The 23741-nt window shown below is 49.6% G+C and overlaps 1 protein-coding gene across 7 annotated transcripts in view; it reads right to left on the bottom strand.

Annotated features, from left to right (window-relative positions):
* The window catches only part of Brd1 (bromodomain containing 1), a 52323-nt gene extending 29116 nt beyond the window's left edge, over positions 1 to 23207 (bottom strand). The window contains exons 1-2 of one of the 7 annotated variants that reach the window (XM_042698026.1): positions 22922 to 23207; positions 19162 to 20539 (exon numbers count right to left, since the gene is read on the bottom strand). In XM_042698026.1, coding sequence (XP_042553960.1) covers positions 19162 to 20525 — 1364 coding nt within the window. In that variant the 5' untranslated portion in view covers positions 20526 to 20539; positions 22922 to 23207. Of the gene's footprint in view, positions 1 to 19161; positions 20540 to 20654; positions 20713 to 21961; positions 21981 to 22921 lie in introns of those variants that run through there. The other 6 variants (XM_042698025.1, XM_042698031.1, XM_042698029.1 and 3 more) reach the window with 6 other exon arrangements.
* Positions 23208 to 23741: the final 534 nt, after the last annotated feature.

Genomic DNA, 23741 nt, shown 5'->3' with positions numbered 1-23741 from the left:
TTTAGAAAAGTACAATGAAAGGCAACAAGGAAACTTTCAATAAGACCAGTTGTGTTCACACTTGTTTTCTCTGTGAGCCACAGAAGGCACCATTTCTACCATCCCTCATGGTATGAACATAAAAGTTCACCATCTCCAACTAGTTGAAGATTTTCATCCACAAAAATATTTGTCAAATTAAACATCTAAAAAGAAACAAAGGGCTGGGGATATGGCTCAGTGATAGAGTGCCTGCCTAGCATGCATGAAGCCCTGCATTTGATCCTCAATACCACATACAGAGAAAAAACTGGAGGTGGCACTGTGGGCTCAAGTGGTAGAGTGCTAACCTTTAGCAAAAAGAAGCAGGGACAGACCAGGTGCTGGTGGCTCACACCTGTAATCCTAGCTACTCAGGAGGCTGAGATCTGATCATCTCGGTTCAAAGCCAGCCCAGGCAAGAAACTCCATGAGACTCTTTATCTCCAAAAAAAAAAAAAAACACTAGAAAACCGGAAGTGGCACTGTGGCTCAAGCAGTAGAGTGCTCACCTTGAGCTGAAGAGCGCAGGGACAGTGCCCAAGCCAAGAGTTCAAGCCCCACGACTGACCAAAAAAATATTTTAAAAAGAAGCAGGGACAGTACCCAGGCCCTGAATTCAAGCCCCAGGACTGGCAAAAGTGAAAATTAAAAACATATATAAATAAATACAAAGAAACAAAGCTGAGCTTCAAATTTTGCTTCATGTAGTGTCCTAAACACAGGCTAGGCTGGGGCTGGCCAACATCAGCAGGGACAGCAAGCAGTTCCACCCTGAGGTGACAGCTTGTTCCCACAGATGGTGTCTGTGAGCCCCTTGAAGAAAGGAAACATTACGTTTTGGGGCACAGCTGGCAGGCCAGATCTGAAACATAACCTGTTCTCAATAAATGACAGCAGACCTCTCCAATATTTTGAGAAACTTCATCAAATACAAAGTAGTAAAAACATATGATGGAAGGCTTTGAAAGACTGGCTAGAACTAGCACAGCGGGTCCTATCTGTAATCCCAGACTCTAATGCTAGCTCTTTGGCAGTCAGAAATAGAGAGGATCAAAGTTCAAGACCAACCCAAACAAAAAGTGATGTTATGTGCTGGTGGCTTACATCTATAATCCTAGCTATTCAGGAAGCAGAGATCTGGAGGATCAATGTTCAGAAGCCAGCTGGCAGAAAAGTCCACAAGACTCCACTTTGAAGCAAAAAGCTAGGCTGGAGGTTAGCTCAAGTGGTAGAGTGCTAGCCAAGCAAATCAACTTTCTAAGCACGCTTGAGACTCTTGAGTTCAAGCCACAGTACCAGCCCCCCCCCCAAATTAAAGTTAATGAGAACCCCACCTAACAAGGCAGGAAGTGGTGTGACACATCTGCCCCCAGCAGGTCAGGCAGGAGGACCATTCCAAGGCCAGAGCCAGGAAAAACATGAGACCCCATCAAAAACTACAGCAGTGGCAGACTGCCTGCCTCACAAGCATAAGGTACTGAGTTTAAACTAGTAACACAAAGACAAAAATACACAAAAACAAATACTGGTCAAGGGGCTTTCCTACCCCCCAACTTATAATTCTTCCTTCTGAAACAAAAACAGTTCAAACTGTCTCAGTGGACGCTGAAAAGCAACATGAATTCAATCAGGAGCCAAAGCTTCAGCAGCACAACACTCAAAAAGGCATCACTTATCAGACTTACAGATAGACATTAAGGAATTTCAAGTTCACTTTTTTTTGGTCAGTCGTGGGGCCTGAACTCTGGGCCTGGGCACTGTCCCTCAGCTCCTCAGCTCAAGGCTAGCGCTCTATCACTTGAGCCACAGCACCACTTCCAGCTTTTTCTGCTTATGTGGTGCTGAGGAATTGAATCTAGGGCCTCAGGCATGCAAAGCAAGCACTCTACCACTGAGCCACCTCCCCAGCCCCAAGTTCACATTTTTTTAAAACAATAAATATCAGATTTTACAGAATAACTTGAGAACAAAAACAGCAAATAGATGCCCCACCTCTGCTGTCCAGCTCTATTTCCAGCTGTCATTCCTGTCAGCAGGAGGAGGTACCGTGACGCACACACACACCATTTGGGTCACCAGGACTTCTGGGGCCTCTGCACACTCACAGTGGCTCGGCACCCAGCCCATGAAATACTATCTACAACATGTGAGCAAAGATCCTCAGGTGGAGGAGGGAAGGCGGACTTGCAGGCAGGTGACGTCTGGGCTTGAACCACAACCCACACAAATCTCTGAATCTACAAAGCATGCAGAAGGCAGAGACAGGAAGATTGGAAGGATCTCAAGTTCCAGGCCAGCATGGGCTACATAGTAAGACCCTGTCTCAAAATTCTTTTTAAAAAATAAAGCCAGGGCCAGGTGCCAGTGGCTCACGCCTATAATCCTAGCTACTCAGGAGGCCGAGACCTGAGGATTATGATTTGAAGCCAGCCCTGGACAAACAAATCTGAGAGATTCTTATCCCTAACTAACTGGCAAGAAGGTGTGTTGCTCCAATGGTAGAAGTGCCAGCTTTGATCAAAACTCTCAAAGTGCCAGGCTTCGAGTTCAAATCCCAGTATCAGCACTGTCAATCATTCAATAAACACAGAACTAAGTATGAATCATCTAACTCTGAATAATAATACCCACCCACAGAAATGGTAACTTGTCTTCTTAGAACACAACTGGCTGTAATCCTAGCTACTCAAGAGGCTGAGAGCTGAGTATTGTCATTCAAAGCCAGCCTAGGCAAGAAAGTCCATGAGATTCTTATCTACAATTAACCACCAAAAAGCCACAGCTTCACTGTGGCTCAAGTGGTAGAGTACTTGCCTTGAGCATTCAGGAACAGTACAGTACTCAGGCCTTGAATTCAAGCCCTAGGACCAGCACAAAAACAAAACAAAACCAAAAAAAGAGAAGTTGCTACACTACTCATGTGACTCATGATTAAAATTCTCAATCAGGTGCTGGTGGTTCACACTTGTAATCCTGATTACTTGGGATGTAGATTCAAAGCAGGCCTAAGCAGAAAAGGCTGCACTTCTCTATTCAAACCAGCCAGTAAAATGCTGGACTGGAGGCATGGCTCAAGTGGTAGATCACCAGCACTAAGAAAGAAAAGTGATCAAGAAAGCTGAACAAAGAGCACAAGGCCCAGAGTTCAAGCCCTAGAATAGCAGACAAAAAAATGTCACAAGTGGCCGGGTGTGGGTGGCTCACGCCTGTAATCCTAGTTATTCAGGAGGCTGAGATCTGAAGATCGAGGTTGAAAGCCAGCCCAGGCAGGAAAATCTATGAGACTCTTATCTCCAAGTAACCACCAGAAAACCGGAAATGGTGCTGTGGCTCAAATGGTAGAGTAGTAGCCTTGAGCTGCAGAGCCCAGAGTTCAAGCCCCATGACCAACAAAATAAAAAATAAATTAGAGAAACCAGAGCTCCCCAGGATGGCCTGAGCCATCAGAAAGATACCTGTGGTGAGCAAGCGTTCCTAACCAGCAAGGGGCCCAGGAGGTTAGAGACCACGGCCCAATGCTGGGCGAAGAGCCTGTGAAAATGAGGAAGGTCAGAGCACTAGCACCCCTGTCCTGGAATCTGTCAAGAGGGAGGAGGACTCCAGGGCATGAGCCAATGTACCACCATCCCATCAGAGGATGCACTGCAAGGGCAGAGCTGCCCAGGTGCAAGCTGGTGCTAGTACTGGGGCTGGGCTGGGAGTGTACTCAGTGGTAGTTTGTCTAGCACAGGAGGGCCCTGGGTTCCATCCTTGGCACCACAAAGATTCAAATGTCAATACCAAGACAGAAGCCTGTAGTCCCAGCTACGCTGGAGGTAATATAGCCTGACCCTGCAGTTCAAAAATGGTTTACACTGGTAAAGAAAACACATACTTCTAGATTGCTAACATGTAAAAGTAGAATGTACAAAGAAAACAGGTCACAGAAATGCCCTGGTGAGCAGGTCGGAAGGCCGAAGGCAAGCAGAGGCAGGCAGGGAAAGGCAGTGGGAGAGTAAGTGACTGGCATACCTAAAAACAAATAAGAAGAGTGGAGAAGGCCCAGCGGCAGACTTCTTGTCTTGCACTCACAAGGCGGTGGGTTCCATCCCCCGCACCACAGCAAAGAAAAACAAACAAAAGTAACACCTACACTTTTTGTAGTCCAAGGATTTGAACTCAAGGCCTCACACACACTCACTAGGCAAGCACTCTATAACCTGTGCACCATACCCCCACAGCCCAGTCAGGAACCTTAAAAACAAAAACAAAAACCTATTACTTATTATAGCCAGTTCCCTTTGGCTCACACCTGTAATCTTAGCTACTCAAGAGGATGAGATCTGAGGACTGTGGTTTGAAGCCAGCCTGGGCAGGAAAGTCTGTGAGACTCTTATCTTCAATAAACTACTTAGAAAAAGTCAGAAGTGGCACTATGGCTCAAGTGGTAGAGTGCTAGCCTTGAGCACAAAGAAGCTCAGGTACAGCACCCAGTTCTTGAGTTCAAGCCCCAAGACCAGCAAAAAAGCTCAACTTATGCAACTAAATCTGAAAACTTAAGATGCAAAGAAAATCTGAAATGACTTACCAAAACTGACTGTGGGGGAGGGGGAATGTAACCACATCCATACAGTAATTGTTTTAGAAACTGAGTTTCACACTAGCAGCAAGATTAATTCAGAAGAGACTTAGAGGCCAAGCATGAGGCCACAAGCCTATAATTCAAGCTATACAGAAGACAGAGGCAGGAGGACGGCAGGTTCAAGGTCTGCACATGCAAAGGGAGTGGTGAGAACCTATCTCAAATACAAAGACAGGCTTGGAGGCATAGCTCAAGCGGTAAGAGAGCCTGCCTGGTAAGTATGATAGAGTTCAAACTCTAGTACCTTTAAAAAAAATAGAGAGAAAAGAAAAAAGTACAAGCAAAGCGGTTATGGGAACAGTTCAAGTGGTTGAGGCCTGGGGCTAAATGGGAGGGGGGGAACAGAAGAGGAATCAGATCAGTGAGTCCAGACTAATGGACAGAGACACTCAGACAGTCCTCAACAAGGCCATAGTGCACTGCAGCCAACACACCATGTCTTCTCAATAGGGGCATCTGATCTGGAAACAAAAGGAAGGCAGCAAGTCTGCGTAAGTGCTAACGTGACAAGGCCCAACACCAGGAGTCCTGCCCTGAGACCCAGGAAGTTGACACCGGAAGGTCAGCCCATAGAAAGGCACAGAAAAGCATGCACATCCATCCTCTCCCAAGGACAAGATGAGGAAGAGCTGGGAAACACTCTTCAGGGCAGCATGGAGCACTCCTGTGAGAACTGCCAAGAGTCTGCTAGCTACCTCAGTGAAGAGGAGGACGGCGACAGTTCATGGGTCAGATGTGCCACCCCTCAACATTAAGACACCATTGAAAGGAGCTCCACTAACCCAAAGCAAGACAAAAATATCATAAATATATTATACGTATCATCTCCAAGTTCATGTAGAAGATCTATCCAGAAACTTGACAGACAGAAAGTTCCTAAAAAAGAACACAAGCCACCAACACCCATACATCTATAACAGATCTCTCCCCTCCCCCCCCACCCCCCCAGACAGGCACTGAACAGGAAAGCACAGGGACTGGCAGGACCCCTATGGAAACCACTCTAAATGGTGTCACAGATTCTTAGTGGCAGAACGAATGGTATCCACACTCCCAAAAGAGCTAAAGACCTGAGTGTGAGCAACACTTCCAACAGTCTGGGCTGCTGAGCACTTGCTATTAGCTGAGTGGCTGGGTGCTGAAGCAAGGTGGGAAGCTGCCTGTGCACAGGAAGGCCAGAACAAGGGAAGGGGAGGAGCCACACAAAGGCTGCTACTAGCAAACAAACCTCTGGGCTATTCAGACATGCAAACACTAGGCATACAAAAGCACTGCCAAGCGCTCCCTCTGACAGCACACTCCACCTACAGAGTTGCTGTGTACAGTCCCACTCACACCATTTCACCAGGGAATGACCCAGGTGTCTGGCTCAGCCAGCCTTCCTTGGAGAGACAGTACTGCCAGCACAGAAACAGACCAGACTAGGAAAGGCAGGAAAAGTAGTGAGGAGGGCCAGTAATATGGTAAAGCTGTGCAGCCTCTTTGTGGTCAAGACAAGAAAATTCAGACCACAGCAAGGTACCATTTTGGCCCCCACCAAGTTGGCCCTCCTCACTACTTTTCCTGCCTTTCCTAGTCTGGTCTTGTTTCTGTGCTGGCAGTACTGTCTCTCCAAGGAAGGCTGACTGAGCCAGACACCTGGGTCATTCCCTGGTAAAATGGTGAAATGGTGTGAGCGGGACTGTACACAGCAACTCTGTAGGTGGAGTGTGCTGTCAGAGGGAGCGCTTGGCAGTGCTTTTGTATGCCTAGTGTTTGCATGTCTGAATAGAGAGGTTTGTTTGCTAGTAGCAGTTTTTGTGTGGCTCCTCCCCTCTCCTTGTTCTGGCACAACATCCGCTGGGTGCCGATGGCTCACGCCTGTAATCCTAGCTACTCAGGAAGCTGAGATCTGAGGATCTCGGTTCAGAGCCATCCCAGGCAAGAAAGTCCATGAGACTCTTAGCTCAAATAAACCACTAGAAAATGGAAGTAGCACTGTGGCTCAAGCAGTAGAACGCTTGCCTTGAGCTGAAGAGCACAAGGACAGTGTCCAAGACCAGAGTTCAAGTCCCACGACCGACAAAACAAAAAGAAAAAAAGAAATCTTACAACATCCATTACTGAGAAGATATGGAGCTCCAGAAGGCTGTGCAGCCACAGCTGCCCAAGGCATGCCTCCCGTCCCAGCACCGTTAGCTATATACATCCTTTTCCTGAGCACTTCAAGACATCCTGTAAGAAGCTCCTTCCTTGAATTTTAGTTGCATCTTGTTTATTAAGCCACATCCTTTTAACCTAAGCTCAGCCAATGGAAGCAGAGGGGCGGGGCCTGCTGGGTAGGGATAAAAAGGGAGCAGCCTGTCTGCTCTGTGGGCTTGCTTGCCACGTTTTTTGGCTGACAGCACACCCTTCTGTAGAAGTAAGGCTTGCCTTGCCAAGTTCCTCTCAAGCTGGTGCCATTGTTCCTACATGACACTCCAACATCCCAAGTTATTTCTAACACCACATGTGTCCAACAGCCACTCCGTTACAGCACAACACTGGGAGTGCATCTCCAGGGCCACTGGCTTGAGGACAAGTCTTGGCAGGCCCAGGGCCCCAAAGGCCATATCCCAGGACACAAGCACTAGACAATGTTGCTGCAGGTTCAAAGCATTTGAAAACTCCTACCATAAGTCTGAATTTGGAGAGAAAAAACCCTCTTAGATGTGGCAATAACCAGAGAGAAAAAGATCAACTGGGATTGGAGGCATGGCTCAGGTGGTTGAGTTCTAGGCAATGAGTGAAAGCATCAGAAAGTGACTTTGAGTCCCGATCTCAGAACAAAAGAAAGACCATCTGTACACACTAAAATTAAAATGTTTCATGTTTCAAAGGACAGCATAAATAAAATGCAAAGGCAATTCACAGAACGGAAGAAAATCATGTATCTGATAGGGGATTTAATATCCAAAATACCATATTAAACGTTAAGTCAGATGACGCTCCCCCAGCCCAAAAAAGAAAAAGGATTTTAAGTATTTCTCTGAAGAGCTGGGCACCAGTGACACACACTCAGGAATCCTATCTAACAAGTGGCAGAGATTTGAGGATCTCAACTGAAAGCCAGCCTAGACAGGATAGTCTGTGAGATTTTTTTTTTTTTTTTGTGTGTCAGTCATAGGGCCTGAACTCTGGGCCTGGGCACTATCCCTCAGCTCTTCAGCTCAAGGCCACTTGAGCCACAGCGCCACTTCTGTCTTTTTCTGCTTATGTGGTGCTAAGGAATCAAAACCAGGGCCTAATGCATGCAAGGCAAGCACTCTACCACTGAGTCACCTTCCCAACCCCATCTGAGATTCTTATTTCCAACTAACCAGCAAAAAGCCAGAAAGGGAGCTGTGGATCAAGAAGCACAGCACACCCCTGAGCAAAAAAGCTAAAGGACAGAGCCCAGGCCTTGAGGTTCAAGCCCCAGTATTCACGTGCACGTGCGCACGCACGCGCACGCGCGCGCGCGCACACACACACACACACACACACAATCTCCCCAAAGAAAATTCACAAGCACAAGAGATATGTCGTTTTTAGCCATCAGAGAACTACAAATCAAAACCACGATGAGTTACATTTCACATTATCAGATAGCTATCAAAAAGACAGTAATAGCATGAGGATGCAAAAGGGTGCAGCTGTTGTAGAGAAAAGTGTGGCAAATCCTCAACATATGAAAACAGAATTATCATGTAACCCAGCAATTCCACTTGTAGGGATATACTTAGAAGAAATGAAAACCTATGTCTACCTAACACTTGTTAGGTAGTTCACAGCAGTACTATTAGTGAAAATAAAGTAGGAACACAAATGTCCAATAGATGTGCAGATTTTTTTAAAATGTGACCCATCCATATAACAGAATTTATTCAGCCATAAAAAGAAATGAAGTATTAACCCATGCTAAAATATGGGTATACTTTGGAAAAATTACACAAAGTGGGAGAAAGCCAGATTTAAAGGCAAAAGTAGTACAGGGTTCCATTTCCATGAAAGCAAACAGTGATGCCAGAGGTAGAGAGGCTGAACAGCATAGGGTTTTTCTGGAGTGCTGAAAAAGTTCTAAAATTGGATATGGTGATAAATGTACAACACTGTCGATGTACTAAAACCCACAAGCTCATACACTGTAATAGATAAAACTTTATGGTGTGAGCTGCATCCCACAAAATGCCCCCTCTCCCATGGAGCAGAGACTGAAGGGGCTGCCTAGCCTGGAGTGTTGAGTGCTATCACATGGGGACTACTTCAGGTCTTAATTTACACAAACAATCCACACATTACTTGGTAACATTGAAGTTATCAGTTCTTAAAACACTAAAATCTATAGTATTGACAATTTGAAGTCTTTTAAAAGTCATTCCAAACAATGGGCTTGCCAAGAGCAAAGAGACAAATGGCACATGGTCTCCCTGATAAGTGGATATTAAATCCAAAACATAAGGTGATATGACAAAGTTAACAAGACTTGAGAAACCAAGGTCCTCCACTCATCTGATCGAATCACTACCTAATAACCCCATGCTGCTGATAACATATATGGTATATATGTGCACACCAGAGGGAAACTAGGAGGTCATAGAACTAGAGGGAATCAGGGAAAAACATACAACAGTGGGACCCATCAGCTGCACTGGACATTGATCAAAACGAACTAAGCAACTCAATGGCAGCGATGGGAGGGAGGGAATGAGTGGGAAAGAAGGAACAGCTAGCGCTATGCAAAAGGAAAGAAATGTACACATCACCCGATGTGGAAGAAATAACTGTTGTCAAAACCCATAGAACTTACAAACTTTATAGACCACGATAGACAATTTGCCCCATGGAAGTTAGAATGTAATTGTGACTTTAACTAGGCATCACTATCCCACGATATTATGAAATTTGTGAAATTATGTAATCACTTAATCACAATAAAGAATTTGTTTAAAAAAGGGGGGGGGGGGAGACTTGAATGCAGTCCAGTGGAGGAGCTCCGGGGTTCTATCTCAGCACAGGGTGAAAAATAAAAAAAACCTTAAAACTTAAAGATATTATTAAAAACTAATTCTCAGCCTACTGCTGGTGGGCTCACACCTATAAATCCTAGTGATTGAGGAGGCTGAGAATCTGAGGATCTTTGTTCAAAGTTAGCCTGGATAGGAAAAGTCCATGAAACTTTTTATCTCCAATTAACTAGTAAAATACCACACATAAAGCTGTAGCTGAAGTGGTAGACTGACAGACTTCATTGAAAAAGCTAAGAGACAGAACACGGGGCCCTATGTTCAAGCCCGAGTACCATCACCCCCAAGAAAACCAGCTCTAAAGCTATTCAGCATGGCACATACCTGGAATGCCAACACTCAGGAGGCTGCGGCAGGAGGACGGGACCAGCCTAAAAACTACATAGCAAGATTCTGTCTCAAAACTAAACACAACTACTACTACTTCTGATTGCTAAGCACAAATAAAGAACTTCCTTAATTCAAAGAACATTTTAGGGTTAGCATGCACTGGGAAGCAACCTGCTCAGCTGGCAAAGGAAAGAAATGCTGAAGCTCAGACATGGCCACCCAGATGGTCACATTCCACAAAGATAACCCAAGATGATGCAGTGTTCTAAGAACAAGGACCTGCCCCTATACGAATAGCTACAAAATGCTCACTTTTAAAAACACCATATTTGCCGGGCACTAGTGTTCACATCTGTAATCCTAGCTGCAAGAGGCTGAGATCTGTGGATCGCCTCCACCCAGGGAAGGAAAATCCTTGAGACTCTCATCTCCAATTAACTACCAAAAAAAAAAAAAAAGCTGAAAGTACAGCTGAGTGAAAAAGCTAAGAGACAGTGTCTAGGCCTGAGTTCAAGCCCCTGTACCGGGGCATGATTAATAAAACAAGTCTTTTGGAACTGAACATAATGAATTTTCCCAGGAGAAAACTAGACCTTTTCTGTGACGTTAAGGAAGCCCAATGTGAGCAGTGAGATGGGCCACACTGGTGTTCCTATGCCAACTCAGTTGTCACAGGACCCACTCCACACTGAAGAGCTGAGGGTATACAATCAAGACAACTCTGAGCAGCAAAGCAGTCCGCCCGCCTCACCTAGAGCTGGGCCAGCGGCAGCCCTGGGCCTCTATAAGTCTTGGTCAGGCCCTACAGACAACTCCCACTCAGTGCATGGGAGAGAAACAAAACCAGATCCCCTCATGTAATTTTTTTTGTTATTGTTGGTCGTGGAGCCAACTCTGGGCCTGGGTGCTGTCCCTCAGCTCTTCAGCTCAAGGCTAGTACTCTATCACTTGAACCACAGCCCCACTTCTGGCTTTTTCTGCTTATGTGGTGCTGAGGAAGCAAACCCAGGGCTTCATGCATGCAAGGCAAGCGCTCTACCACTGAGCCACCTTCGCAGCCCCCTCATATCATCTTGAACAACCGACCCCAAGGACACCAAGTGGACAAAAGGAAAGTTTGCTGGACTAGGAAGAGGGAGGTTTTGTTAAGCCAGATCCAAAAGTGTGCCTCACATGAGACTACTCACTTCATCAACATTATAAATCCAGCTATGATTTTCAAGAATCCCATATGCACTCAAAGGATCATGCTTCCAAACAACTGAATGGCTGGCCAGACACAGGCATATCTGAACCATAATTGTAGGAAGGGTTAAAAGATTTCTAAGTTGAGGGCTGGGAAGGTGGCTCAGTGGTAGAGCGCTTGCCTTGCATGCCTGAGGCCCTGGGTTCGATTCCTCAGCACCACATAAGCAAAAAGAAAAAAGTCGGAAGTGGCGCTGTGGCTCAAGTGGTCAAGTGCTAGCCTTGAGCTGAAGAGCTGAAGGACAGCACCCAGGCCCAGAGTTCAGACCCCACGACCGGACCCAAAAAAAAAAAAAAAAAAAAAAGATTTCTAAGTTGAGGAAGTGGAAGTTTGGCTCAAGCGGCAGAATGTCAGCCTCAAGCAGAAAAAGCCACGTGAAAGCATGAGGCCTTGAGTTCAAGCCCCAATACCAGTATACTCATAAACATACATACACCCCTCCCCCCCCCCCCCACACACACACACAGGTAATGATTTCCAAGTTGAAGCCAGGTGCCGGTAGCTCAGGCCACCTGGATTACAGATCCTAGCTGTTCAGGAGGCTGAGCACCAGAGGACTGCAATTTAAAGCCTGCCCAGACAGAAAAGACCAAGAAACTCAATCTCTAAAATAACTAGCAAAAGGCCAGGCTAGATAGGTGGCTCAGTGATAGATTTAGCAACAGCCGAGAAAGCAACCCAAGCAAGCATGAGACCCTGAATTCATATTATCATCATGCTAGAAAAACAAAAATCCAAGCTGAAAAATAATTTTTTATAGATATCACTAAAAACAAGAGATTAAAGGCTATGCCAAGAGGACAAAAGGTGTATACTGCCTTCTATGTGGAGGCAGAGCAGGCCCCAGCCCCAGGCACACAACACACATGCAAACCTCACCCAGGCAGGCAGCAAGGGTGACAGCACCAGGTGGTTAGCATCAGCTGATGGCCCACCTCCAAACCCACCTAGACAGCTTCTGCAGAGACTTGTGCCCCACGGTCCCCCGCACCCCAACCCCCACCTCACCCATCACCAAGAAACAGCCTCCTTCATGCAGAGTTCTCCAGCTGCCGTCATAGGTGATCCAGGAGCACTGAGATATGAAAGCAGAGGAAGAGGACTGTGCAAAGGTTTAGAGACACAAACATATTCCAGTGTGGATGCACATATGCAGAATCACCTGTCCTGCTCTGCAACGAGTACTGCTGCAAAGAGCAGCACAGGAAGAAAGGGCAAGGGACGTCAGGGTCCCAAAAGTGGCTCCCGGTACTCAATATTACATGGGTAATGCAGAGTATACTAGTCTCATTTAAGAACATCTTAAGCCAAGTGATGAAAAATAGAAAACACCATTAAAGAACATTACTTACACATCTACACAGACTTGGGAAGAATGTTTTGTGATGCTCCAACAGCCATTTGTGGACAGAGAGATTCTAGAAGACACCCTTCCCTTTCCTCAAGGTATTGTCTCAATCTTTTGAAAGAGCACAGCTCATGTTCAAGTCAACTCAACTAGCCCATTTAAAGACAGGATTCTTGAATGTTTCACAAGTGTCACCTCTGGCTTTCTTTTCACGACGCTGCCTTCTTTGTTGGCTCTGCAGCTATGCACTCACTGCTCTATGTAAAATCTCTTTTTCATCTGGTGCTCTTTAAGATTTCATCTTCATCACCATTTTGATAAATTCACATTGATTTGTCACATCATTCAGTGTAATTTTATTTGGGTTCATCCTGTGTGGGCCTCTATGAATTCCTTAGCTATATATACTGATTGATGGTTTTAATAAATTTGACATCCCCAAGTTCGTTTTTTTTTTTTTAATTATTTTTCCCCTAAGGCCTCAAAATAATTTGGCCCTAGATGATATAGTTCGGGAAAGATTCCCAATAGTTGAACAGTTTAACAAAACAAACACCAGAATACTAAAGTGTTTATTTTGGTGGGGTAAAGGGAGGAGGGGGCAGACAGAGAGCAAGGGCAGCCTGTGCCACTGGCTCACACCTATAATCCTAGCTACTCAGGAGGCTGAGATCTGAGGATCGGGGTTTGAAGCCTGCCCAGGCAGGAAAGTCTGTGAACTCTAATCTCCAATGAACTACTCAGAAAAAGCCAAAAGTGGGGCTGTGGCTCAAGTGGTAGAGCACTAGCCTTGAGCAAAAGAAGCTCAGGGATAGCACCCAGACCCAGAGTTCAAGCACTAGGACTAGAGAAAAAAAAAGATTAATTATTTCACAAAAAGGGAGGAAGGTGCTGGGAAGGTGGCTCAGTGGTAGAGTGCTTGCCTTGCATGCCTGAGGCCATGGTTCAATTCCTCAGCACCACATAAACCTAAAAAGCCAGAAGTGGTGCTGTGGCTCAAGTGGTAGAGTGCTAGCTTTGAGCTGAAGAGCTCAGGGACAGCACTCAGGCCCAGAGTTCAAGCCCCATGACCTACAAGAAAAAAATATTTAAAAACAGTAAAAACTGTAATTTACCTCTGTGTATGAACTGCTAGAGCCTCAGCAAGACCAAGATCAGGTGATCTGTGATCATCAGGACAGCGCCGGTAAGCTGGGCATCCCACCAACACCTCCAACCGGCTACTCATCAAGTACATGCCGGGAAGCAAGACTTTAGAGGTGACTGAGGTGACAGCCCACCTAATTCAACCCCAATCTTATCATAAATCCACCCGATGGCTAAGCTCTACCACACACACGCGCGCGTACACACTCACTCACTCTCTCTCTCTCTCTCTCTCTCTCTCTCTCTCTCTCAGTCTGTATCTCCTTATCTTCAAGTCTCCCCCAGGCCACTGATTAGGCACCAAGAAGAAACGCCTCCAGAAGTCACCCAGCAGAGACACTGGCAACAGCATCACCATTAAGGGCAGGTGGAGGCTGCCTGCCTCCAGATGTCCCCAGGTGGACCATGAGTAATCACCAGATTATTACAAATCTGAACTTATTTCCAAGTTTAAAAAGTTTACACGAAAGCCAAACATGGGTTTCCACACACACCTGAAGAGGTGCCTGGTGTGCCAGGGAAAGGCTCTCACAACTCTGGAATCAGGCCCATCCATCCAGTGAACCTCATGTGGACTAGAGCATGTCAGGTCACACCTGAACAGGAAATGTCAAGACTGTGTGCAACGGTAAACCTGCTCACAGTAGGAAGAAGAAGAAAAAACCTTGCCACAGATTGCCAAACTATGATGGAAGTGTAGAAAGTCAGCCCCTCTCTGGGGTGCCCCTCTGCTGCACACATGCTCTGCATGACCAGGGGAAGAGACCCAGACACGAGGTGGGGGGGACAGAGGAGCAGACACCCAGATGGAGGGAGTAGAGCAGGAGGATGGATGGCCTGAAAGCACTGGTTTTTAGCTCAATAAATGCAGATTCATCTGAGGTTACTCTTGGAGCACCCAGACTTCTCACACTCTTTGGTTCTTTGCCTCAAAATAAACTAGCTCATCTGGATTCCTTTCCCTCACGTTCAGCAAGAGTCCTGTCAAGTGAATGTCAACTTCTCAACCCACAATCTGAGCAACGTTCAACAGGGTTGCATTCTACTGCAAGTTGGTAATATCGTAAATAAAAATAATTTAATGCACCCACCCTACCAAGCAACACAGTCCCCAAAGCATTAACAACAGGGCTGAGTAGGACTGTGGCTCACTGCCAGTGGCCAGCATCTCTTAAATACTGTACTATCACTAGCACAAGAGGAGAGCAAAACCAGGGAATACATCATAAAATTAACCATCAATGACATAGAGGAGAAGAAAGCACAAAAATCCACACCAAAATTTACTTACACTCAAAACCCTAATATAACTCTACACGCAAGGTGGCTGCTCAGGCCTCACGTTCTACCGCAGGCCATACCTGGCAGCAGGACTATGGGGACCTGCAAGCAATGAGCAGGGCCTCACTGTGAATGAACCATTATGAGGGACACATCTTCACTAACCCAGTAACACGCTCACTGCCTAAGCATCTACAGTGGGCAAATTGCACATAAATTACCCAAGGAACTGAGAGAACCTGAGCCCAAGCCCAGACCAAAGGAGACTACAGCCACTTCACCAGCCACCACTCCTCTCTAGGGAAGAGACATCCACAATTGGAACCAAAGAAGATCTGATGAGATACCCAATTCAAGGGATGCAGGAGGCCCCATTCCTGTCCCTTCTCTTCCAGACCTTCCCCGGCCCTGGTCCCACATCCTCTCCCAGGAAGCAGCATGAAATGGAAGACCAGGTAACAGCAAATCCCCTCAAGAGGACAGCAGGAAAGACCTGCTCTTAAGAGTACATACAAAAGGCAACTTTTTCTTAGAAAAAAAAAAAAAAGGCATTTCTTTTGTCTTTAGTCATTCCTTCTTACATCTTTCCCCAGTTTATAGTACACTCTACATAACTATTCCATCAATGTTGAATTACCACACATAAGGTGAACCCATAAGACAACAACAGAGCTGAAAACCTAGACCAAGAAAAACCTAGACCTGAAAACCTAGACTCATAATGCGAGTCTGTGATGCTGACATAAACATACCTATTGCAGTCAGTCCTACAGAAGTACAGCAAATACATGACACACACTGCACAGCACTTCTAACAGCCGTCAACCATTTACTAACCTGTACTTCCATTTTTTATAAAAAGTCTAGTGTGAAACACTAGCAGCCAAATCCTTTGCCACAACTTAGTGTCACACAATGGTGACACGAGGACAAAACCACCTAACAGCGTGTTTCTCAAAATGCATCTTTTTGTTAAGTAACAAATATTTTGTGTTGAAATCCAGGGGCAAGACTGAGTGCTAGAACTGCTCCACAGTAGCTCTAGAAACCTCTGCAGCTGGCCCAACCAGCAAAAAGCAGGCCAGAGCACCAATTTACCAAGTTCAAGGCCCTGAGTTCAAAGAAGAAAAGGCCTGAAGGCTGGGATGTTCACAGATGATCAGGGCAGAACATACCACTCCACAGGGGGGCTCAGGGCAGCTGTTATCAGAGAGCTCCAGAGACAGTTCCTAAATGGGTGGGCAAAGCCAGGAGTATCCACATCTGATTTTCAGAGTGTGGCCTAGACAAATGAAAAGCAATCTGTATAACTTAAAAATGCTCAATGCTAAAAAATAAAATAAGGTCTAGGAAACATTTTATACCTGAAATCCTAGCTACTCAGGAAGCTGAAATCTGGAGGATCACAAGTAGAGACCAGCACTAGGACATATTCCATGTGTAAAACATCAACAAAAAGCAAGCAAGAGCACCAATTTTTAGCAAGCACAAAACCCTGAGTTCAAACAAGAAAAGCCAGGGGCTGGGAATGTGCTCAATGGTAGAGTGCTTACCTAGCATGCCTGAAGCCCTGGGTTTGATTCCTCAGAACTACATAAAACAGAAAAAGCTGGAAGTGGTACTGTGGCTCAAGTGGCAGAGTGCTAGCCTTGAGCATAGAGAGGTTCAGGGACAAAGCCTAGGCCCTGAGTTCAAGAATCAGGACTGGGAAACAAACAAAAAAAAAGAGCCAGTACCACAAAGAAAAGGGACCTAGAGATCCTCTTCCTAAGATCTCCTCAACAGCTGTGTGGACGGCCCACGTCCTCCTTTCAGTGTGCTCCCACGTCTGCCTGGAGTGTCATGTCTCAACTGCCTAGAGGCTAGAGAACACAAGACTAAGCAACAGGACACAGCAGCCCCACCAAGAGGGCTGCCCGTGTACATGGGTTAGAACACACCCTAACACCAGAGTGGCCACACCAGATGCACACCTGGCTTTGAGCAGTAGATAGCAAGCCTCGGCCGCCGCCATCTACATCCAGCACCATGCCCAAGGCATGCCTCTCACGCCCTGCAAAGAGGCCCAACCCCATGCCCATGCTGAGGGCAGTGGTGCCTGAAATACCAGGTCTCCTGGAGGCCAGGGACAGCCCCGGCTGCAAGATGGATGGAACAAAACACTTGCTGGGGTACACCTTTTGTCTCTCCTCACAGCTGAAATACCAGCTCCTAAATTAGGTAAAGGAAAAATGAAAACTGAAAACGGGCCATCCACCACCTTCCACCACTGCTGAGGCAGTCAGCACTCTCTCTGAAATGCTCAGACCCAAGCTTCCCTTTCCTTCTGTCAGCGCCAACCACTCAAGCCAGTGTATCCTTTTTCTCTGCCTAGTGATGCTCTCTTCCAATAGGCCGTCCTACCTGGTAGTAGTCTCCCATCCCAAACACCTGAACGCCAGAAACCACAGGGCAAAGCCCAGAAGCCAGCAGGCCCTGCTCTCACCCAGAGCAGGTAATCACATGGCGCTGGACAGGTAAGGGAGCACTTGAGACTTCTTGTGTGAGACGGTACTTGTTTCTAGGCCTCTTCAGCAGCAGCTCTCCACATCACCCCAGTGGAAGCATCTATGAGGTCAAGCTGACCCCTACGTGAGGACTCCTCAGTCCTCTCTCTCTGCCTGAGAGGGGTTATGAGCCCTTGCTATTTCCTTTGTCTGAATCCACGGACTCCTTAGGTATATACAGCTCTGTGAAAGGAAACAAGATTTCATTTGGAAAGAAAGCAAAATAAAATTACACAAAAATATTTTTTGTTGCTGGCACTTACTGGGGCTTAAACTCAGGTGTTCATACTCTTGCTTAGATTTGCTCAAGGATGGCACTCTACCATTTGAGCTACAGTTCTGGCTTTTTGCTGGTTACCTGGAGGTAAGAGTCACATACACATTTCTGCTTGGGCTGGCTTCAAACTGCCATTAGCGCCCAGCAACTAACACTAAGTGGTGCTGGTGGCTCATGCCTCCTAAAGTGAGACCTGTTTTTATTCCCAGCATAGCTAGTGAGCCGCTTATAAACCTCTGACACTGTAATACCCAACCCCATCTTATAATCACAACCTGCTGGTAAGGGCGTAACTTCAAGCCACAGATACACGGGAAATTATCATAATCGGCTAATGTTGAACAAGTCAGAGACCACTCCTGCCCTTTACTAACAGAAGTGCAGAGTCTGCCCATTTGCAGAGTAAGAGTAATTTTATTCACATGTGGGCCCTTCTGAAACAAAGTCCACGTCACACATGCAGTGCTACCTGCTCTGCAAGAGTCTGCCTGCCTCTGCTTTCCCTCAGGCTCCTCTCACCCGGAGGACTGTGTAAAAGCCCACACCCAACACAGAAGAGCGGCTTCTTCAAGTGGTTAAAGAGGAGTTCCACCTAGAAAAGATCATTTATTCCACACTCACAAGTTCTGGTGTGAAAACTCAGTCACTTACCTCATATTCTTAATGCAAAGAGTACTTTCAAAGATAACAGAAAAAAAGCAAGTCAGTGGTAAAAGGAATAGATCAAGAAGACACAAGGCAGAGGGCTTGCCTAGCAAGTTCAATGCCCCAAGTTTGAACTCCAATGCTAGAGACCAAGGCAAACAAAGGGTATCTGCAGCAGCTCCTGAGCGGGTCACACAAGAGCCAGGTGAAGGCCCAACCTCCACCACCTGGGACAAGACCATGGGCTGGAGCTCAGAAAGCCCTCCTGGAGACCTGGCAATGTCTGCACTACTAAAGAAATCACCAGGAAAGTAAGGAGTTGACAAAGCAGGGAGTGACCTCTCCCTCCTGACCACAACTCCCATCCTTATCTTTAATGGCTGCCTTACTGACCACACAGCTCCACTTTTCCAACTATCGGGTCCAACAACCTGGTGACGGAAGTGTCCTTGTCTGACCTATGGACTATAAACCATCCCTAGTCAAAGTCTTTTACAGTGACTGTGCTCCTCCCCCAGAAATACTGGTGGCAAATAAATATAGCCACATCCTAGGGGATGTGATCCTAGTACTAGGGATGGCCATGTGGCCGGGCTCCCTGGAGGCCCAAACTCATGTGCCCCTCAAGGTCCTTCACTCCAGGCTCATTCTCCAGCCGAAGCTACGATGTGCTTACCTCTGAGGGGGAATATACGGAGCACACACCGTAGGCAGGACCGCACAGGGCTCTGCCACTGTTTTCTTGCCCTTCTTTGCTTTCTTCCTGACCTTGGATGTGGACCTGACTGTTTTGACTGAACTCTCTTTTCTACAGACACCATTTTTCATCTCAACATCCCCATAAATATTCAGAGGCCTCCGGGTACACCCTGGAGGTGTGTGGACATCACAGTATGCAGTCTTTCTGACAGAGAAGGTGGTGCTGCCGCCCGTCAGCTCCTTCACAGGCTCCATCTTCATGTACAGACCGGCCTTCTGGGCACAGGTCACGTGGAATGCCGTGTAGCAGTTTGCTTTGTGGCACTGAATGCAAGCACCCACGCCCTTCTGCTTACAGAGGTAGCATGTCAGTTTCCACCGGGCTGGGGGGATGTTCCTCACACCATCGATGGGCTCGATGAACACCGTGTTGGCAAAGCCGACCTCTGGGATCCACAGGGCACACACCACGTGGCCCCAGCGGTCATCGTCTGTCTTTTTGAAGGCACCACCCTTATTGGGGCACAGCACACAGTCAGCAGGACGGGACCGGGACTGCAGGCAATGACGGCAGAGCCACTGACCCTCAGGTATGTAGGGCACCCCATAGCACTCCTGGTGCACAGCCAGGTTGCACATGTCACAGAAGAGGATCACATTGCTATTCTGACACTCCCCGTCCATGCAGATGCAGCACACAGCATCCTCATCAATCAGGGACTGCTGCTCACCCTGCTTCTGGTTCTCGCAGTAAGACTCCTTCTCAAAGCGATCCATGAGGAACTCAAACATGTTCTGTGACACAGCAGAGACGCAGTCACTCTTCCTCTTCTCGTTGATGATCTCCAGCCAGGCGTAGTCCTCCTCATCCATGTCGTACTCCACCTCCTTGTCCAGCTCCTCAGCCGACTTCTCAATGAACTTATAGTACACAGGGGGCCTCCTGGGGGCAGAGGGAGGGCTGTACTCCACGATCCGCACCTTGGGCTCAGGAAGGGCACTGGCAGAGGCTGGTGTGCCATGGGAGCTAGGGAGAACTTCATTTTTCTTTTTGACCCTGTTGTTTTTGTGACGCTTAGTTCTTAAGCAAACAGGTGGCCTCTCACTATTTTCTTTATTGCTGTTGCATTCGCTCATTTCTTGAGCAGTGAGGTCATCTTCTAATATGATCTCCAAGGGATCAAAAATACTGATGCGATGCAAGCGCCCTTCAATCTCTATCTCAACCATCCTTTGAGCCTGAGCGTAGGTCAGTGTCTCTCTCGTGGGGGAGTGCTTAACACCGGGGGAGGAAGGGTGTCTCGCTGCGGAGCCTCGATGACATCGTCCTTTCCTCCTCATTTGGCAATGATTACCTACAACAAAGGAAAAGGCAAAGACAATTTAATGCAGGTGACTAAAGACTGGAGGAAACCATGAAAACACACTTGAGCAGTGCTACCTCATCAACTCAACACCCCAAAATCAAACGACCAACATGTTTCTGAAGCTTCCAAACTACTCTTCCCAGGACTCACCACCACATTCCAACATGCCTCCAGTGATGCCCCAGGGCCTGACAGCAAGTGGAGAAACAGCATACAAAAGTAGCACTCAGAGGCTCCTGCTGAACAGCCGGGTTACTGACGCCCATCACTCACCAGTTGCCTTTACAGAGCCACCAACCAGTACCTGGAGGGTAGCAGTGTGCCCCCCAGAGCAAGGACTGGCCTTTTCTAGGCTGCAAGCTGTCCCTCAGATAAGTCCCCCACAAGGCACAGATGCCATGACCACAGGCATACTCAATGGCTACCTGGTCATAAGGAACACTCCCCTGAAACTTCCTTTCTCATACCTATTGTTGCCAAGAGAGATTGCCTGTGAGCCCCAGGCTATCAGTCTTCACAGCCTCCCTGCTGGGGACCAGAAGCTTCGAGGCCCAACAACATAAGGCAACAAGACACAGACTACAACCGTCTCCAACTGAATCCTCCACACACAAGGTTCAGAGCCATCAGCCTGTCCATACACACATCTTCCACACACTGACAGCAAAGGGAGCCCTGCAGCTGCCTAGGCCTGCCCATTCCACTCAGGCCAAGGCACGACTGCCTGCTCTTTTTCAAGTAAACTCAACTATCTGCAACAGGCCAAGGAGCACCTCTGCTTGCCTCCTGGCACAACTGGAGGTACTATGCTCTACTCTGGCTCCAGAACAAGGACAAAGCTATGACCCCAAAACTGATTTGGCTGCAGACCCACACCATGAGTCCCTGTTGCTGGCTTGGATGCCTGAAAACTTGGATACAGAGGTTCATGAGAATCTGCTCTTTTCAGAGGTGAGTAAAACCAGTGAGCTTATGACCCCTATCTCCACCTTTTTGTGGCCACGCCACAGAGGGAGGAACATGGAAGACACCACAGCCAATCAAATTCCAAGTGAACTGAATCTGAGGGGCCTTCCAAGAGCTCGCTCCCTGGATTCCCAACGCAGCCAACCTGGGCTCAAGCAGCAAGTCTTCCCTCCCCTCCCTTCTGAAATGAATGGGGCGCAGCCCCCCAGAGGAGCCAGGGCCTGCTGGGAGGAAGCAGTGCCAGTGCTCGCACCCAGGGACAGGTTCCCGGGTCATTACTGAGGTGGAGCAGAAGCAACAGCTGGTTCCTCCCAAGTGCAAGACAAACATGTAATACTCTCCTCTACAGCAAGGAACCAAGAAGCCCTAACCATCGCCAGCCCTGCAAACCCACATTTCCCCCGTGGGCGCCTTTAGCCGCCTTTCTACAAGAATTTAACCTACTACTTAATGGTGGGAGCAGCTCTGTAATTTGGCAGCGCAGCTGTGAGCAGGAGAAAGGGGTACTCGGCAGCGCTGTGCGGCCCCTGGGCTGGGCTCCCGCCGCCCTGGCGGCCGGATCTTCTGCACGAGCGCTGGCTGAGAACATCCCGAAAGGCGCTATGGGCAAACAGCCGGGCGGCCTCGGGGCTCGGGGCCGGCCCGCTCCCGCTCGGCCTCCGACAGTCCATTTAACCCGGCCGGCCGCCTGCCCTGGGCCGCGGGCGCGAGCAGCCCGGGGACAAACACTCCCCTGGTTCTCCAACGGCGACGCGCCGCCGCAGGCCGGGCCGGCTGCGCTTCCCGAGCGCGGGCGGGCGGGCGAGGCGCCGCCGCGGCTCACAAAGGCCCGGGAAGGCCGCGCTCGTCCTCGGCGTTTCCTGCCAACGCCGCCGACGGGCGACGGGCGGGCCGGGCGGCGGGCGGCGCGCCCTCGGCTCCCGCGAGCGGGCTTCCTGCCTTGGCAAGCCGGCGCGGGCCTACCGGTTACATAATGCGGGCCGCTCCGCACGGCGGGCCGGGCGGGGACGGGGCCCACGCGAGACCCCGGCCTCCCGCCCCCGCGGCCGCCCCGGCCGGCCGGGCCCGCCGCCCTCGCCGCGTCCAGGCCTCCGGCCGCCCCGGCCTCTGTCTCCGACCCGCCGCCCGCCCCAGCACCTCGGTCCCGGCCTCACGGTCTCCCCGTCACGGCGGCCCGCGACGCCCCGGCCTCCTCAGCCGCCCGGGCCCCGCCGGCCTCCCCGCCCTCCCCCAGCCTCCCATCCGCCCCGGCTCGTCGGCCGCCCGCCCGCCCGCCCGCCCGCCCGCCGGCCTCCGGGTCTTCTCGGGCCTCCCGGCCTCCCGCCCGCGGACAATGCGGAGCCGCCGGCGTCGCAAACATGGCGCCGGAGCGGGAGCGGGAGGGGAGCGGCGGAGGCGCCTCACCTTCGGGGCGCCGCGGCCGCGGGAGCCCGGCGGCGGGCGGGCGGGCGGGCGCGGAGCCGGCGCGGCCGGGGCGGCGCTAATGGCGCCGCGGCTCCTCCGCCAACGGCCGCGCAGCCGGGCCCCGCCGGGCTCCAGGCGCGCTCGGCCGGCGGCTCCGGGCCCGCAGGGCGCCGCGGCTCGGGCGGGGTCGGCGGCGCCGGCTCGGGGCCCGGCCGGGCGGCGGGCACGGGCGCGGGGCTGCTCGGACGCCGGCGGGGCGCTGCTCGCTCCTCCGCCAAGCAAACAATGCGGCGGGCGCTCCGCCCCGCGCGCTGCGTGAGGACGCGCCCCGCCCGCCGCCGCCATGACGCGCGCCGGCCGGCCGAGGGGAGGGCGCGGGAGGCGGGGGAGAGAGGGAGGGGAGGGAGGAGGCCGGGCTCAGGGCCGCGGGTAGGACAGTTTCGGGAAGGGCAGTGGGAGGCTCAGAGTGAGGGGCCACAGGGATGGGGTTCTGACTGCGGGTCGGCCGGGGTGGTCCTGAGGTGCGGCTGACGGGGCTGAGGGCCGAGTGGGGGGCGGGGGGAGGACGGGGCTGAGGGGCCGGGTGAGGTCCTAGGTGTGGGGGTAGAGGGGAGCTGAGAGGGGCCTGAGGGCCAGCTGGGGTCCCGGAGGGGGGGATGGGCTCCTGAGGGCCCGCTGGGGGGGATGGGCTCCTGAGGGCCCGCTGGGGGGGATGGGCTCCTGAGGGCCCGCTGGGGGGGAATGGGCTCCTGAGGGCCCGCTGGGGGGGAATGGGCTCCTGAGGGCCCGCTGGGGGGGAATGGGCTCCTGAGGGCCCGCT

This window comes from Dipodomys spectabilis, unplaced genomic scaffold (assembly GCF_019054845.1).
Source record: "Dipodomys spectabilis isolate Male_0828 unplaced genomic scaffold, ASM1905484v1 ptg000230l, whole genome shotgun sequence".
In the NCBI taxonomy this organism is placed as follows: Eukaryota; Metazoa; Chordata; class Mammalia; order Rodentia; family Heteromyidae; genus Dipodomys; species Dipodomys spectabilis.
Note: the sequence above shows the minus strand (reverse complement) of the source record. Positions and strands in the feature narration are given on the sequence as shown.